We start from the raw sequence: 16,993 nt of genomic DNA, 5'->3' as shown, positions 1-16,993 counted from the left end.
GTATATTCACAGACTTGTGTAACCATGACCACTATCTAATTTCAGAACATTTTTATTACCTCAAAAAAAAAAAAAATGCTGTTCCCAATAGCAGTCACTCTAGTCTCCCACCCTGGCAATCACTAATCACTTTCTGTTTCTATGGATTTGTCTATTCTGGAGATTTCATGTAAATGGACTCATACTATGTGGCCTTTTGTAACTGGCTTCCTTCACTTAGCATAATGTTTTCAAGGTTCATTCATATTGTTGTAGCATGTATCAGTCCTTCACTACTTTTTATTGCCAAATAATATTCCACTGTATGGATATACCACATTTTGTTTATCCATTCATAAATTCATTCTTAGGATGTTAATTAAAATCCACCATCATGCTTAAAATCCTTCAGTACCTCCCCATACTGAGAAACAAGTCTATTAAAGGCCTATTTTAAAGATCTGTCTTCAACCTACTTTTTGCTCAGATCTTCTGCCATGCTCCTAACCCCATCCAGTCCCACCCTCCCACCACCACCACTCCAGTCGTAGTAGAACTACTCGCAGTTTCCCAAATACAACATGCGCTCTCACTTTGTATGTACTATTTTCCTTCCATCTGGAATATCCATTCCTCCCTTATCTGTGTGAATGACTTTTACTCATCCTTTATGATTCATCTGTCAGGTGTCTCCCTCTCAGGGGAGTCCAAGCACACCAAGAATAAACTAGGTGCAACACTTTTTTACAATCCATTATCCCTCTGTCATAGCACTTGTCTCACTGTTTTGTAAATTTTGAGTTTTTGTACATACCACTAGATCATGGGCTCATTGCAGTCAGAAACTTTATATTGTATATCTCTGTTTCACTAGCAGTCAAGGTCCAACATGTGATAGATATTCAATAAATATTTGCCTTAGTTACATAATTAACAAAATTAATTTGACTTTTTTATAAAATAAATTAATCAATTTAGAGATTTTATAATTATGTAGGCCTAAGACTTATTTAAAATGCATGTTGGAATTTTCTTACATTTAATTTGTTCATATGCATTTTATATTAAAATTATCAGTAACATACAAATAATATTAAAATAAATCAGTATGTAAATATAATTTTACAAAGGTTTTAAAGTATCCATTGAATCTATAACCTATCAAAATATGGTTCAGTACTGTATTTCAAATGATTTAAGAAAGAAATGATTAAGAATATGCCATTGTAATAATTCATAATCCGTATGTGGACTTTAAAAACAAGATGAGCATTTTTTGTATAAGTGAAGATGTTGCTTTTCTTAAACTCAGCTGAGAGAGTGGTGCTTCACTTAAACTATAAAAATCTTTGAAACTTACATGTATGAACTGTTTTTAATCTGTTTTCACTGTTTTCTATGTGGATGAAATTTTTTAATTAAACCTAGTTCTTGGTAATAGAATCCTAACCTCTGTTACTTCTGACTTATAGGGTATCTTTGTTACTAGGGTTCAGCCTGATGGACCAGCTTCCAATCTGCTGCAGCCTGGTGATAAGATCCTACAGGTAAGACAGATAAAAGCAAAGCATGCAAATACTGAAATGAATATGTAACCATGTTGTTAAATTGAATTGACAGATTAAATGATGGAAAATAAGTACTTCTCACATTTCTTATTTGCCTTTATCGTCCTGGGGTTGAAAGGAGGGGCAGAAACCAATTCAATCTGAGAGAATGCTCTATCCCCAATATGGTAAATATGGTGCATAATTTTGGCAAATGGTAGGTGTTATATATGTATTTTTTGTTGAATTAAATGGAATTACTTGGTGATATAAGAAGAATTGATGCATAGAAAACCTATGCCTGGTCCCCAAATATAATTAAGAGCAATCAAGTTTCCAGCATGTCTGTGTGACTTAAGATGAAGGAGAAGACAGTCCCTATCCCTATTTAATTTCTCAACTGTAAGCTTACTACTGTTTGAAAGAAGTGAAACATATGGTTTTATCTCTCTGTTCCTCCTGCCAAGATGAATAGAAATTAAGCTGTATACAAGGTGAATTTATTAAATGTGTTCTCTGATGATGTCTTGAGTTCTTCAGAGAAACAGAACCATGAGGAGAGAGAGAGAGAGATTTATTATAGGAATTGGCTCACATGACTGTGGGGATTGGCAAGTCTGAATTGTATGGGGCAGGCTGCAAGTTGGGAATTCTGATGAATTCCCTAGGAAAAGCTGGCTAGCTGAAGTAGAGATGGAAATTCCTCATTAAGACTGCTGAAATCATCAGTTCTCCTTTTAAGGCCTTCAACTGATTGACAAGACTTCTCTCATTGCTGAAGGCAATCTCCTTTGTTGATTGTATAATCAGCCATAAATGCCCTCAACTGACTAATGATTTATATCCATGAAATACCCTTACAGTAACAATCAGGCCAGTGCTTGCTTGGCCAATAGACACTGTAATCTAGCCAAATTGACACATGGATTTAACCATCACAGTCTACCCCTAGTCAATTTGTCACACATACACATCTCCTTAAACCATACTTAACCCCTAAATAAAAACATTAATAGTCATACTTTTGCCTAAAATAATTCAACTGACCTGCATATAACTGGAAAGGCACTAATACTTTCCCCAGAAGAGGGTAATATTCCCCTTGGGTAATATTCACTCTTTAATGTGATATGCTATAACTTAAATACTATGGCATAAAGTTAATAGAACTTACATGACAAGAGGATAAGATAGGGAAGAAAAATATATTGCTTTATGTATATATACAAACATATTCATAACAAAAAAAGGAAGAAATACTCATAACCATTATATTCTTCATTTCTGCCACCAGTCACATAGACGTAGGTCGTATTTATAACTACCTTCTACTACTACCCATTCCATATTCCCTTTACTCTCATCAAGTTCTTTAGCTGGTCATAGTTCTTTGCCTAGTGGTGTGACCCAAACCTTTACTCCTGAAGGGTCTGGGCCATTAGTAGTACTGCCTGGATTGGGTGGTGGTTGTTTCCCACTGACTTTAATCACAGGGCATGATAGTATTAAGAGAAGCTCTAAAGGATCTTCTGCATTCCAGGCAAACTCTTCTTTATCCCCATTGTGTAGCAGCAGTCCTATTTCTCCTTAATAATCAAGATCAGCCACCCCTACCAGTACAGTAATTCCCTTCTTGGCCTGTTGATTCAGAGACATGAGGAGCCCAAGTGGCCAGGTGGCAGCCTTAACTTCCAGTTGAATAGAATCATTGTCGTATCTCCTGGTGGAAGCACTCCTCCTTTTGGAACTAAGATCTGTAGACCAGCAAAGCTTAAGATTGTGGATACAGGAAGCAAAAATTTTTCTAGTGGATCACTAGGGGTAATTGTAGACCTATGAATCCTGGCTGTGAGAGAAACGACACCATAGAGTGGACCCTGATTTAAAGCATATACAGTCTCCTGGAGAACTTTGCCTTAGCCCTGCAACATATTGCCACCCAGCTGTGTCTTCAAAAGACCATTCCACTGCTCTGTCAATCCATCTGCTTCAGGATGATAGGAAACATGATAAGCTCAGTGAATTCTATGAGCCATTTGCTCATTCCTGCATTTCATTGGCTTCATGAGAAGCAATGCTGTATGGAATACTATAGCAGTGGATAAGGCATTCTGTAAGTCCACAGATGGTAGTTTGGGCAAAAGCATGGCATGCAGGGAAGGAAAATATGTATCCAGACTATGTGTCTATTCCAGTAAGAATAAAACGTCATCCCTTCAGTGATCACCTCAAGTAATGGTGCCATATCATGGACTGAGTGTGGGTCTCTGCTGCTGGCAGATTGGGTACACAGCAGTGGCTATAGCCAAATCAGCCTTGGTGAGTGGAAGTCCATGTTCCTGAGCCCATGCAAGAAAGGGGCACAGCTGTCCACTTTTGGGTGATAACAGTGTATCATGCAGAACCATCTGGTAACCAGACCTGAGTTTTCTCTTCCTCAGTCAACTGCTTATAGGGAACTCCCTAAGAGGCCATAGCAGTGGACTGGAAAACAAAAGGTAATGTGGCAGGAGTGGGAGCCTGGGCATTTGAGTCACTTTCTTGGGTAACTTACTTGTGCCTTCAGGGCCTTTCTCAAGGCTGATCTTGTATGTACCCATTCTGCTATGCACACCCAACTTTAAGGCTTGGTGGGTCAGACAACAACCAGTTCATTATAGGCAACTCAGGTTTCATGGTAACTTGGTGGCCCATGGTTAAGCATTTGATCTCTACCAAGGCCCAGCAGCATTTCAAAAGCTATTTCTTAAAAGAAGAGTAGTTATCTACAGAGGATGGCAGGGCTTTGCTCCAAAATCCTAAGGTTCTGTGCAGTCATACTCCTATAGAGGCCTGCAAATAGCTCCAAATAGCATCTCTGTTTGCCACTGAAACTTCCAACACCATTGGATTTCCTGGATCATATGGCCCAAGTGGCAGAGCAGCTTGCACTTCAGCCTGGACCTGTTACAGAGCCCCTTCTTATTCTGGGTTCCACTCAAAACTAGCAACTTTTCAGGACACTGTGTAAATGGCTGGAGTAGTACATCCAGATGAGAAATATGTTGCCTCCCAAATCCATGAAGGTCAACTAGGTGGACTAGTGTGATGTCTTGTGGAAGGGAAAGGCAGTCATGGTCCCTGCAAACTTGATTATAACATAGGGCTGAGAGTTGATATACCTCTGTTGTAGGACAGTGAAGTTGTATTGCTAGCTTTGCCACTGTTTCTGATAGTCTTTAGTTACGGGTACCAAGAAAAAAGCACTTTCCAGATCAATAGCTGCATTCCAGGTGCCAGGGGATGTAATGATTTGCTCAAGAAATGATCCCACATCTGGAGCAGCAGCTGTAATTGGAGTCATCACCTGGTTCAATTTATGATAATCTACTGTCATCCTCCAAAGTCTATCTGTTTTCTACATAGGCCGAGTAGGAGAGTTGAATAGGGGATGTAGTGGAAGCCAGTACCCCTGCATACTTCAAGTTCTTGATGGCAGTACTAATTCCTGCAATCCCTCCAGCAATGCAGTATTGATTTTGATTTACTATTGTGCTAGGTGGAGGCAGTTCTAGTGGCTTCCCCTTGGCCTTTCCTACCATAATAGCCCTCACTCCGCAAGTCAGGAAACCAATGTGGGGATTCTGCCGGTTGCTTAGTATGTCTGTTCCAATTATGCATACCAGAACTGGGGGAATAACCACACAGTGGGTTCAGGGACCTACTAGACCCACTGTGGGAAGGACCTGAGCTAAAACTCCATTGATCACTTGACCTCCATAAGCTTCTGCTCTGACCTTTTGCTCCATGCTTCAGCCAGCCACCCAAACAAACTGTTAGAGCTCTTTCTAACCCCTTGAACTACAACATAATCTTTGAGTCCAGAATCTCTGCTAAGTTGGCTGATATCAATAAATTCAGCCTGATCCAACTTTGTCTCCCTTCTACCATTATACCATACCTTTACTATCCATTACCACACATATTCCCCTGATTTCTGCCTATATAAATCAGAAAAATAATGCAGTTCTTTTGGAGAGTAGCACACCTCCTCATGGGTCACGCTTTGAACTTCACCTTTTGAGGCCTGTTGGGACTTCAGTCTATCTAGTTGTAAGTCTGGAAGAAAAGAGGAGTGGTGGGGGTGGGTAATAAGAGGAATTAGCAGCATCTTGCAAGCCAATACCTCAGGGCTTTCCATTACAGTTTCATCAGGTGAAACAGGGTTAATCTCTTCAGATGGAAGTTTGAAGGCTGTTTCCTCGGGGGAGGCGATTATAGGTTTATCAGGTATAGCAGGGTTACTCTCTTCAGGTGGTGGAGAGATGGCTTATTCCTCAGGGAAGACCAGTAGAGGTCTATCTGACAAAGAGGACTCAGCACAATCTAGGGTGTCTGTGTCCTCACTGTCATCATTATCAGCCCATATGTCCCCATTCCAATTTTCAGAATCCCATTCTTCACAATCAATGCCCTCACTTTAACAGCAAACACCCTGCAAGGTTGAGAATGCAATTTACATCATAATTAACCATTTATGTAGGAAGACTCTGGGTCTGTTTTTCAGAATTCTCAAGCCTGCAACTACACAAAATAAGGTTCTTTCAGGGCACACATAGAAACTTTCATGTAGTTCATGTGGCATTCAAGCTGGGAATTTGAAGCCTTGAGTTTATCCCTTTAACGACTGCCGTCACCAGAGCATATTTATTTACAAGCTTTAATGGCAGCATCTTAACATCAGTGTACAATCTGGAAGTCCTAGTAAAAGAGAAAAGCAAAAACTACTGAGCTTCCCAAGTGATGACAGTTATTGTGTTTGATCTGACCCAGTAGCAAATAGCAAAAGATATGTTAGCAGAGTCATACGTTTCCCAAATCCCCCCAAATCAAGAACTTATTAGATAATAGTTATCTATCTTTCTTTTTTCTTTAACTCTTTTAATCCACCACTCTGTTCTTATTCTAATATGATATTATAAAGATATTTACATTAAGGGATGTTATGAATTAAAAAATATTTACATTATATTTCTATCATTTTACTATTCATTTTCCCAGGATAAACACACTATAATTAATGAACAAATTCAGGTGACTTAATTTGTTGTTTTGCTCTGAGAGGTATGGCATGTGGAAAAAGCACTTTGCTAGAACTGACCTCTCACAGCCTCACCTTCTATAAACTTGAATTATATAAGAGTAAGAGAAAACAAATAGAAACCCAGGGTTCATGAAAAATATTATTAGATTTTAAACCATGTGAATTTGTCAATATTTGGCAATTTTTTAAATGAGAAGTTTATTGGTTTAACCACGTTTCTTTATTTTCTACTGTTCTTCCCAGTTAAAAAATTAAGTATAATTCATTATACATCTTATAATTTAAATTACTTTTGAAGACAGAAAATCTATTAATTGCAGTTACTCTGTTGAAAAGATGAATAGATTGGAAAAAAAAGAATTTATTGTGCTTGAAAGTTAACAACATGATTCATAGCTGTAGCCTAAAGCTCACCTGTAAGTATATCATGTTTTGTTAAATCACAATAGTAGCCCGTATCTCCTTGATTTCCCTACCCACTTCCCCTGACTAAAGCCCAACATAGGCAAAACAAAAGTTAAATAATTTATAGAAAATAACTTAATCACATCCAGATTTTACCAGTCATCAAAACAGATTTTTCTAAAATAAGGCATATAAATATAGTGCCCAATTGAAGATAATTTTATAGTCTCTCTACTTGACCTTAATTTTATGAGTTTTGGAATTTGTAATCCAAAATACACTCTGGGTCTATGGCAATATCTCTAAGATACCAAAATAAAACAATCACAGAAGTAGTAATTCAGACAAACTAGATATTTACCTTTTTTCTAGTCAACAGAAACTGTCTATATGAAATTTACAGTTCATGTAGACAATCTGAGAAACCACTCTCAACAAATAAGTTTATCAACTAATACTTGAAATATTAGAAGAATTATCATTATTACTGTGGTTTTCTCACTCTTTTTTTTTTCCCCCTGTGAGTTGGTGGTAAGTTGTTTGCTCAGAGCACTAAACCAAGGCCAAAATCATGGGGCTTGATTCCCACCAGGTACTGTTATCACTGCTGTTCCAGAACCCTGACATCCCACTCCACATCCTGATTAGTGTTTTACAGGGCAGTGTCCTTAGAAGCCCAGTAACACATGAGAGGGAAGTCATGTGCCTTCAGGGAGCTCATAGCTAGAGAAGCAAGATTAATCCGTGCCAACCTATTAGAAAACTGACAAAGTATTTGATTTGGTGATGTAATAATAGTTGTTGAATCAGTGTTAAAAGAATGAAGTGATTAATGTAAGACGATGTTATGAAGGAGAGAATGCTTTCATTATCTTGACACGCAGAGAGAGTGACCACTTGCAAGCAAAAAGCAAGATTCTGACCCCTCTTCTTCACAGTGAATTATAGAGTGAGTGGAAGAGGTGAGACATGTGGCAGAGAGAAGTGAAGATTCTAGAGATCTCAGGGTGTGGAGGAAACAGAGAAAAGGGGGTTTACTCTTCATGAATCAGAACTTTCTCCAGGTTTGACAGAGAAGGAGGTAAAGAAGAGGAGGTAGAGGAATACCTGTGAGCTAGATTGGCCTGAGTCTTCAGGAGAAAGGGTAAGAGGCTTATTCCAGAAAGGAGAATTTGGGGGAAGGAGGTACCACGTTCACATGTTCGAGTCATGAAGAAAAGAAACCCTGGGATTTTAAAGTTTCTCATGGAGTTGGGGGATTCAAACATGGAGATGGTTTGGGGGGAAGGAGGGCAATGAGATAGAGCTTTCTAGGCTCAGAATGTAAGAAGTTCTAGACTCACCAGAATTCTAAATGAAATGTCCATGATGGCCATACAATGCCATATCTGTGCAACCACTGGACCAAATTTTTATCTGAATAAAAGTTTTATAGCTCTTTCAATGACCAGGAGGTTAGTGATAAGCTGCTTACAGCATCCTCTTACCCAGCTAAAGCTCATTTATTCAGGAACCTCAGCTATGAGACACAAAAACAAAAACTGAAAGACAAACAGAATACTTGAGAATCCATAATTAATATCAAAGTCCATGCACTATATCACATGCCTTTTACTCATGAGAGAATTTATTTCATACTGAGAGCCTTTAACCTGATTTAACAGACAATGAAGGGGAAAGCCTCTGGGTCCAGGCTCATTGCCAGCAGCTTGCTGTCCAAGAAGAGAGAGAGAAACTTCTTTTAAAAGACAGAACAAGATTCAAAAAGAACATCAAACTGAGTATTCAGTATAGAACAATGTTTCCCAAAAGGCACTCCGTAAGACACCCTTTAAAAACAAGTGTGTTTTAGAACCACCTCATACTCTATCCCTCTAGCCCACAATGTACTAAGCATATTAAGAAGCCTGAGAAATCTTACAAACTTATATTTCCCAACATGTTTAACCATGCAGCCCTCTCTACTAGCAACATCAATTAACCACTTCCACAGAACACTACTTTGGGAAATGTTTATTCTAGAAGCAACCAGCTGGACCCAGTGCTTTATCCCAGGAAGTGTTGATTTCATAATTATCACCATGAGTCATTTAGAAAGGGTTGGAATATGTGCGTCTTCCTGTATTTTGAAAAAAAATTCTCAAAAAGAAAAAAAAAAGTGACCAAAAAGTGAAGAGTGAGAAGCATTTTTATGCTTAAAATGAAGTTTGGGAACTTTAAAGAAATAAACTTAAGCTATTTGGAATTTCATGAAAGCCAGATGAGTTCAGCTTTTCTACAGTTTGTCTTATTTGGTAGTTGAAAATCAAAAACACCAGGCAGGTTTTGGGGGAAGCAATATGTAATTTTTAATGTTGAGAGAAATTATTGCTTGTAGTGATATAATGTATTTGGAGAATAAGATTTTATAATGGTACAGTTTGATTAGAAGGTGACAAAAAATAGGTTTAAAAATGCATGTTAAAAAATGTATGTGGTTTTATGTGCCAGAGTTTCACTGCATATTTGTATCCGGATAGTTTTGTTCATGTAAGTATAAAGTTCCATTAGCAGATAATTAATAAAAGGAATGAGAAAACACTTTGCAAATCCCCCCCAAAAAATTTTTGTGACTATTAAATAAAATATGAAAAGCAATAAAGGCAAGCCCAATACATCAGGTAGGCTTTAACTTCCATACTTTGGCTGAAATCAAAATCAAATCTCTATTGTATCATTTAACTTTCTAACAGCAACCCTGCAAGTTATCTATTGTTAACAAAGGATAAATAATTGTTTGGGCTTTTCCCATTATATAATACTGATTGTATTAGAGCAAATTTACTGGAAGTATCATATTCATCACATGTTCTTTCTTTCTTTTCAAAGTATGCATTAAATGCCCATTATAATATACAAAGTACTGTGCCAAGCAAATGTAAACAATGTAATGAATGAATGTAACTAAGCTCCTGCCTTTTACACAACCTAGCCCAGGAAGTAGACATGCTCAAATTTATACAGAGTAGAAAATGAAGGAGGAAAAGAGACAGGAAAGAGCCGACAATCAGACATTTAAGAAAAAAACCCTCTCTGTCTTCTCTTTTAGTGAGCTTTCCACAAATATGGAAACCAGCCTAGCTGCTAAGAGCCCCTGAAAGTATGGGGTTGATCTTTTAGTCATTCTTTTTGTGGTAAAAGTAAAGGGAACACAGTGTGGCTTGTTGGGCAACTGCTTTGCAAACGAAGGTAGAAACTTAATTTGTTAGAGATGTTCATTTGACGTGTTTGATAAGAAGAAAATAGGGATTTTAAAATCAAAGCAGATAAATAAATTTCTTCAGGATTACTATTTCTTAAAAGTTTCTATGCCAGAGTTTCTAAACAAATAATTCAGAAAGTCTTCAGCTGTGTGTATTCTATCTTGCCATGTCTTTTATGAGCCTGAATCCATGAGCAGTTCAAATTTTAATACATATGTAAGACAAAGAGAAATTCTTTGTTTCTTTATTCTGTGAAGGTTTTTTAAAATACTACAGTAAAAGTCAGAAAGACTTCAAACTTTCTTACATTTAAAAAGCGTAATGTAAATTTTTCCGATGAACTTTAAAAATTTAAGGTCTGTAGTTCAGATTTTTGATAGAAAAGAAAATTTGTTAAATGATTGATTTAGAATCAATTTAATATTGATTATAGAGTGTACTCAGCCCTAAAAATATTCCAATATTTAATGAGAACTCTGTCAGATTCAAATTCTGAAATGGAAAATAATTCCAGTTAGTTAATGTGAAACACAATTATAATTATCTAAGATTCCCACAGTTTCTTACAATGCCTGGCTGTCAGGATTTGACACTCTAAAGGCTTACCCTTATGACTCTAATTTGGTGGCTGTTTTTTTTAGTTTTCCCTCATCCCAAGGGCAATAGGCATTTAAAATGCAAGATATTAATGTACTAATATATAGCTAACCTACAAAATACATGTGTGCTGGCCCATTGAATGTGTTTATCCCTTGAGGGTGAATTTAAACCAACCAAAAATCACATGTCCACATCTGTAATCTAATTTCCACTTTGGAATCGAAAAGGAGCTATTCTGTCCTGCATAGTAGATAATTCCCTGTGGCCAAGCCTTCTTGGAGTCTAAGTTTTTAAGTTTACAGCTTTGGATAATAAGGATACAGCAGGATTCCCAGGAGAATTACAGCATCACCTGGAGAATTTCTGCAGTATAAACATACATAATTTATCAATTTAACAAAACATTACTGAAGGAAATCAAGGGTACATCCAAGAAGCATCAAGAGGAGGAAATCCACAAACCAAGTGTGTTTTACAATAAATTGATGACTGAGATGATACTCTGTAATTGCAAAGATCTAATTTTCTTGCAATTGCAATTATTATTTATTTTTATTTTTTGCAAATAATTGCCAAAGCTGCTGGAATGCAATATACCAGAAATGGGTTGGCTTTTTCAATTTATTAGTTTGCAAATTTACAGTTCTAAGGCCATGAAAATGCCCAAATTAAGGCATCAAAAGGTAGGTATCTTCTATAAGGAAAAGCTGATGGCTTCCGGGGTTCCTCTGTCACATGAGAAGGCACATGGTGACGTCTGCTGGTCTGAATTCTCCTGGATTCTGGTTTCAAAATGGCTTTCTCCAAAGTGTCTCTGGGCATTTCTCTCTTAGCCCCTCTCAGCTCTGAGCACTCTCCAAAATGTCTCTCTCTTAAAGGACTCCAGCAAGGGGATTAAGACCCACCTTGAATGGGCAAAGTCACATCTCCATGGAAACAACCTAATCAAAAGGTCCCACCCACAATAGTTCTGCCTCCACAAGATTGGATTAAAAGAACATAAGCTTTTCTGGAATACTTAATGGATCCAAACCAGCACAGGCAATTAAAAGACATTTTGTGGCACAGAAGATGCCAAATGGAATTAAAATAAAGAGGGATATCTTCTGGAAATAAAGTAAAGATTATAAGTAAAATGTTCCCTTATACTTTCAAATCAACTAAATTTAGAGACCCATTAATTACATATTCTTGAAGCATAAAATTTTCATATCTTTTCCCTTTCTCGATTGTTTTCCTATTAACTTCATTATAACTTAATCACCACTCATTTATTTCTTTTTTCTTATTCCCTCAAAATTGTGCTCATTTAAAAATAACCCATGATAGACAGTATATTTATATAAAACATATGTAGCCAAATGTTGCAAAATATTTTAAAATTTCATTCATTTAGTATTTATTCTTCAAAACATGATTTGTATTTCTGCTACACATATAATTCAAAGTATCATACACATAAATGCAAGCATATGCATAATGTTTCAAAGCACCATTGCAGGTATATTCTGGAATTAATATTGCATGGTGTCAGCCTTTATTTTCTCAGGTTCTTCTGTTCACACACACACAAAACAATCACAAAACCCCAACAGTTGAAATATTATGATTCTTCTGGTCTTCATTTTAATTGGAAAAGCCTTACACAAATAAAGTAACATAATTCTTCAGTTCACCATCTGAACTGCCCAAGATTTAAGCCAGTTAGCCATATTCATTCTAACAAATACAATGTAAGTTTTCTTTGCTCCTCTGTGTTAAGAATGGAAAGAGAAGGTTCTCTGGTACTGAGATTGTATCTTCTTGCATTCTACTTCCTTCCATTCCTTGCCTCCCCTGGCATCAGACCTAACATAATGTTCCAATCAAGAAACTTCTAGATTAATATTAAAAAGTGAATTCATTTAATGAACCTTAAACATTTGTTACAACCTCACAGTATCCCAAGAAACAAATGATGTCAAATACAGAGGATTGACAACTGTGGCATAAATTCCAGTCTAGCCACTAGCTATGTAATCTGGATTATTTCAAGTAATCTCTGATTCTCATAATTTCATCTTAAAAAAATTAGTTAGCCAAGAGAGAAAAATTATTTCCTTCCTTTGACATTCTCTCCTTCTAATTTTGCAGTTTAATAAAAAATTGTATTTCTTAGAATCAAGAAAAGTGATAGTAATAGTAAAGTAATATTAGTAGTATCTTACATTTATTTATTGAATGCTTACAATGTAGGGTCCTGTTGTAAGCACTTGATTTGTATCAAGTCAGTGAATCTTTAATCAACCTTATAAAATAATGTACATTATAATCTTTCAGGGTCCATCTGGTATTTTGAAGCCACAATAAGGCAGTCCTGGTTGTGTTCTTTTAAAGAGATTCTTAAGGTTCACCAAACTCTGAGTTAAATCCAAAACATTTCTGGGGACTAGAATTACACGTAGAGAAATTCATTTGACTCAATGATCTAACTCAGCAGTCTGCTTATTTCCTCCTGGGAGATCAGCCCTATTTATGTGTCTTCAAAGACCTAACTCTCATTTGGGCTTGAAAAACATGAAAACTAAAAGCTGGTGCTTTTAAGCTATAATAAAAACTAAGTTATAAAAGGGATTTCCTTGGCACTGAATCAGAATCTGGACTGTGGTTTTGAACATCTTGAAGCCTGGTTTATTGGACATGGATCCCAATTCAGCCCAGATTTAATCCAGCTATCCCCTTTCCCTGCTCTTTTCTTTGGGATACAGAAATCTAATGTTAATTAGTGCCACTGGAAAATATTCAGTTCTCTTGGATTTCCTGCTACTTTCAGGACACTCTATCTTGTCCCCTGCAGGAATGTTTCCCCCAGGTCGTCTCCTTCCTGGGCCTCTTAGCAACCCAGAATTTCCTGCCAGTTCACCTCATTGCCTTAGTACCCATGAAAACTCTTTAGTTCAGTCATCAGGCTGAAGCCAGCTTTCTACTGTCCTCAGGCAGAAAGGATTGAGTCTTGTTTCACCTTTTCCTATCTCATTTCAGACAGATTTTTCTAGATGTCCAGGTTAACAGCAAATGCTCTCTTTCTGTTCTACTCTGCACTTCCAAAGCTGCATCCTCATTCTGCCTCCCCACTTCTCACCCAGTTAGATATCCCTTCTTTCACGTTGCTCCCTTTCAAACTTATTTTCTGAGAAATCTCTCATCCCATGTGGTCAAGACCAAGCTTCAGTGAAATCAAACCCCTGTTGCTAATGCTGCAATTCCAACCTCCTTCCTGAACCCCAGTCCTTCATTTCCAAATTTCTCTTGTACAACTCAGCAGTATCACAGGCTTCATTGTTTTAACACAACTAAGCTTGCTGTTTCTCCAGAGTTTTCCATTTTCAGTAAATGACACCACAGTTTGTTTCCTGCTTGTTTCTCACACCCTTGTCCCATAAGGTGCCAGATTTATGGATTCCGCATACTAAAAGTTCCCTCCTCTTTGATCTGTTCCTCTCAATTATCCCAATTAAGCTTAGAATTGAATCTATAAGAATGAGAAATCCAGCATTTCTCTTCTAGTTTAAGACTAAATGTTATTTCCTTCAGTATTTTTGGAATAAGTTCAATTAAACCTGATAGGAATCTGAATGGGATTCATGGCTTTGTGACCAACGTAAAGAAGAGAATTATGTTAGAGGTGATACAGCAACAATTTTTAAGGGGAAAAAGATGTTCATTATTTTATTATGGCCAATGGAATGTCAATTCAAATCACTTGAGGTGATTGTGATCTTATTATTTTGATGAAGTATTGAGAGAGATAATAAGGAATATTATGGTGTCAGGTGATCCAGCCTTAGCCCTTTCCCTGGCACGTGACCTGAGGCAAGTTGGTTGGTCTCTCTGAGGTGTAGCTCTTTCATTTATAAAATAATAGGGTTATCCTAGATCAGCAGGTTTACACTGTGTTTTCGGGAGCACAGTTGGGTTTGAAGGTGGTGGCAGGAAAGCTTGTCTCTAGGTGACAAGCCACTTCCATCTGCTTCCAGGCATCTCCCTGTCCCTGCCCCTCTCCCACTTCCTCTCCCTCTCTCCCTCTTTATCCTCTTCCCACAGCTTTTTTTTTTTTTTTTTAATATATTTTACATATTGGACTATCTCATTTCTTTTGGATGAAACATTCTGTGAACTAATTCCACTTCCCAAAAAGCCCCTCCGCATTAGTTTAGCTTTATGGTCGCTTCCTATGCTAAAGCCTGGGATCTAAATTTACAGTTATTTTTATTTTAAAATTCTTACAGAAATAATTACACACATGATCATCTTAAAACTCTTCTCAGCCTGGACTGCTTCAGTTAGTGTCTTACTGAACTGGTCAATGATTCACCTGTGGAGCTGTGGTCCTCTGCTAATCACACTTTTGCCAGTTGACAGCACCAGGAGACTCTTGTCATATGCCTCAGAGAAACAGCTTCCTGGGAAGACTTCTCTCTTCCCACCATTGAACTGCCCTAGCATTTTATTTATCTCTGATGATGCTAATTCAATTCAGAATACATTTTCTGAGTGCTTACCATAATATATAAGGCATTTTCTATATTTTTAGTTAGTCCATGGCTTATTTTCTCTTCTAGATGGTCAGCTCTTTCATGGGAGCATCCCTGTTTCATCTTTTCCTTACCTCTTATCCCCAGTGCCTACCACAATGTCTTGGACTCAACACACAACAGACATTTTTGCTTGAACAAATGAAGAAATAATCATAGTAGAAGTAGACCAACTTCTTTGAACATCCTTTGATAAAACTGTCATTTGGCATTAACAGCTATGATTCATTGTCTATCTGGGTTTTGTACCACTTATGTCCTTAAGACTGATACTATTTTGAGACTAGTAGTTCCTAAAACCAGGAATGGTCAGGTCTGATTGACAACATAGCATTTGTAGCCTCCAAATCCTGAGCACTCTTCCTCCCTGAAACCATGGGATATTTACATTTTGAACAAGTCCCTGAAAATTCTCAGTGATTTTTGTGTTCATTGCAATTCTACCCTTGTGTCTTCAGATAGAGAAATGTGAGCACTGGCAAAGTTATTCTCAAGGCTTTACATTTGAGAACTCTATTATTAAAGTTAAATTTTAATTTCACAACTAAAGTATGTCTTTTGGTCAAATAAAGGCACTAAGGTTTTCCTCAAAACTACAGTGATATAAGCATATATTTCCTCCAAGTTTTCTGTTTTCCTGCTGTTAGAACAAGATAGTATGAAAGTAGAGAGAATATGGCATATGCTGTATTCTGTATTCCACATTACTGTCTGACCAGAAAGAACATCAAATGGGACCTAGTTATTCACTTTTTACTGCAATTTCAAGCAAGGAATTTGGGGTGTGTAACACACCGAAATTCTATTCAACATCTCTCTCCTGCTGCCATAGCATCCCATGCCAACTTTGATAGGCATTTTTGTAGTTAAATGTTACTAAGGAATGAAATTATAATTTCTTTAATTCAAAGCAACTCTATATTCCAAATACGTGGGTTCCCAAGGGTTTACATTTTCATTTCCTGGTATTTCCTTATTGGTAGATGTAATTTGGCTTAAAAATGCAATATTTTAGGACCTTTGTCTTTATCATACCGTTAGGCAACCAATTTTAATGAAACAGTGATGAAATATAATGTATCAAATGATTTTAATCTAAGTTATAAGGGTTGTACAGTATTGCTAGAAATGTACAACTGTTTAAAATTCTAAAAAGCTAAAAGCAATGAAGTATTCTAAATGATTGGTTATTTGAAATACTAATCATATTGTGAGGGATCCTTTTTATAAAAAAATAAAATAACAAAGGCATTGTGTGCCCAACATAAATATCAGTCAATTGAAAAATGAAAAATTCCATCAATTAACTGACCCTATTACCTGTCCTTTGCCAAGCAGTCATTTTGACTGATTCTTCTTTTCTGAATCAGCTGAGTCTAAAACTGGAAGGAAAGAAGTTATATAACTGTCAGTCATAGAGTTTCCAAGATTTATCCCTGCAAAGTTTCAATAAGGTTATGTTTTATTTTGGCCTTCATAGCAGTGAAGCTTATGGGACCCACTTCTCTCTATATTAATAAAAAAACATTCAAACCAAGACAGTGCAATTTAATGTAAAGGAAA

At 36.9% G+C, this 16,993-nt stretch overlaps 1 protein-coding gene across 5 annotated transcripts in view; it reads left to right on the top strand.

Annotated features, from left to right (window-relative positions):
- The window catches only part of LRRC7 (leucine rich repeat containing 7), a 618,288-nt gene that overhangs the window by 568,264 nt on the left and 33,031 nt on the right, over positions 1–16,993 (top strand). For 4 of the 5 annotated variants that reach the window (XR_005215335.1, XM_037826923.1, XM_037826929.1 and 1 more), the window contains one exon: positions 1,452–1,526. Coding sequence is in view for 4 of the 5 variants with exons in the window: in XM_037826923.1 (XP_037682851.1) it covers positions 1,452–1,526 (75 nt within the window). In the remaining variant the exon portion in view is untranslated. The remainder of the gene's footprint in view (positions 1–1,451; positions 1,527–16,993) is intronic. The other variant, XM_037826926.1, reaches the window with a different exon arrangement.

This window comes from Choloepus didactylus, chromosome 2 (assembly GCF_015220235.1).
Source record: "Choloepus didactylus isolate mChoDid1 chromosome 2, mChoDid1.pri, whole genome shotgun sequence".
In the NCBI taxonomy this organism is placed as follows: Eukaryota; Metazoa; Chordata; class Mammalia; order Pilosa; family Megalonychidae; genus Choloepus; species Choloepus didactylus.
The sequence above is the reverse complement of the archived record's forward strand: the minus strand, read 5'-3'. Positions and strand labels throughout refer to the sequence as shown.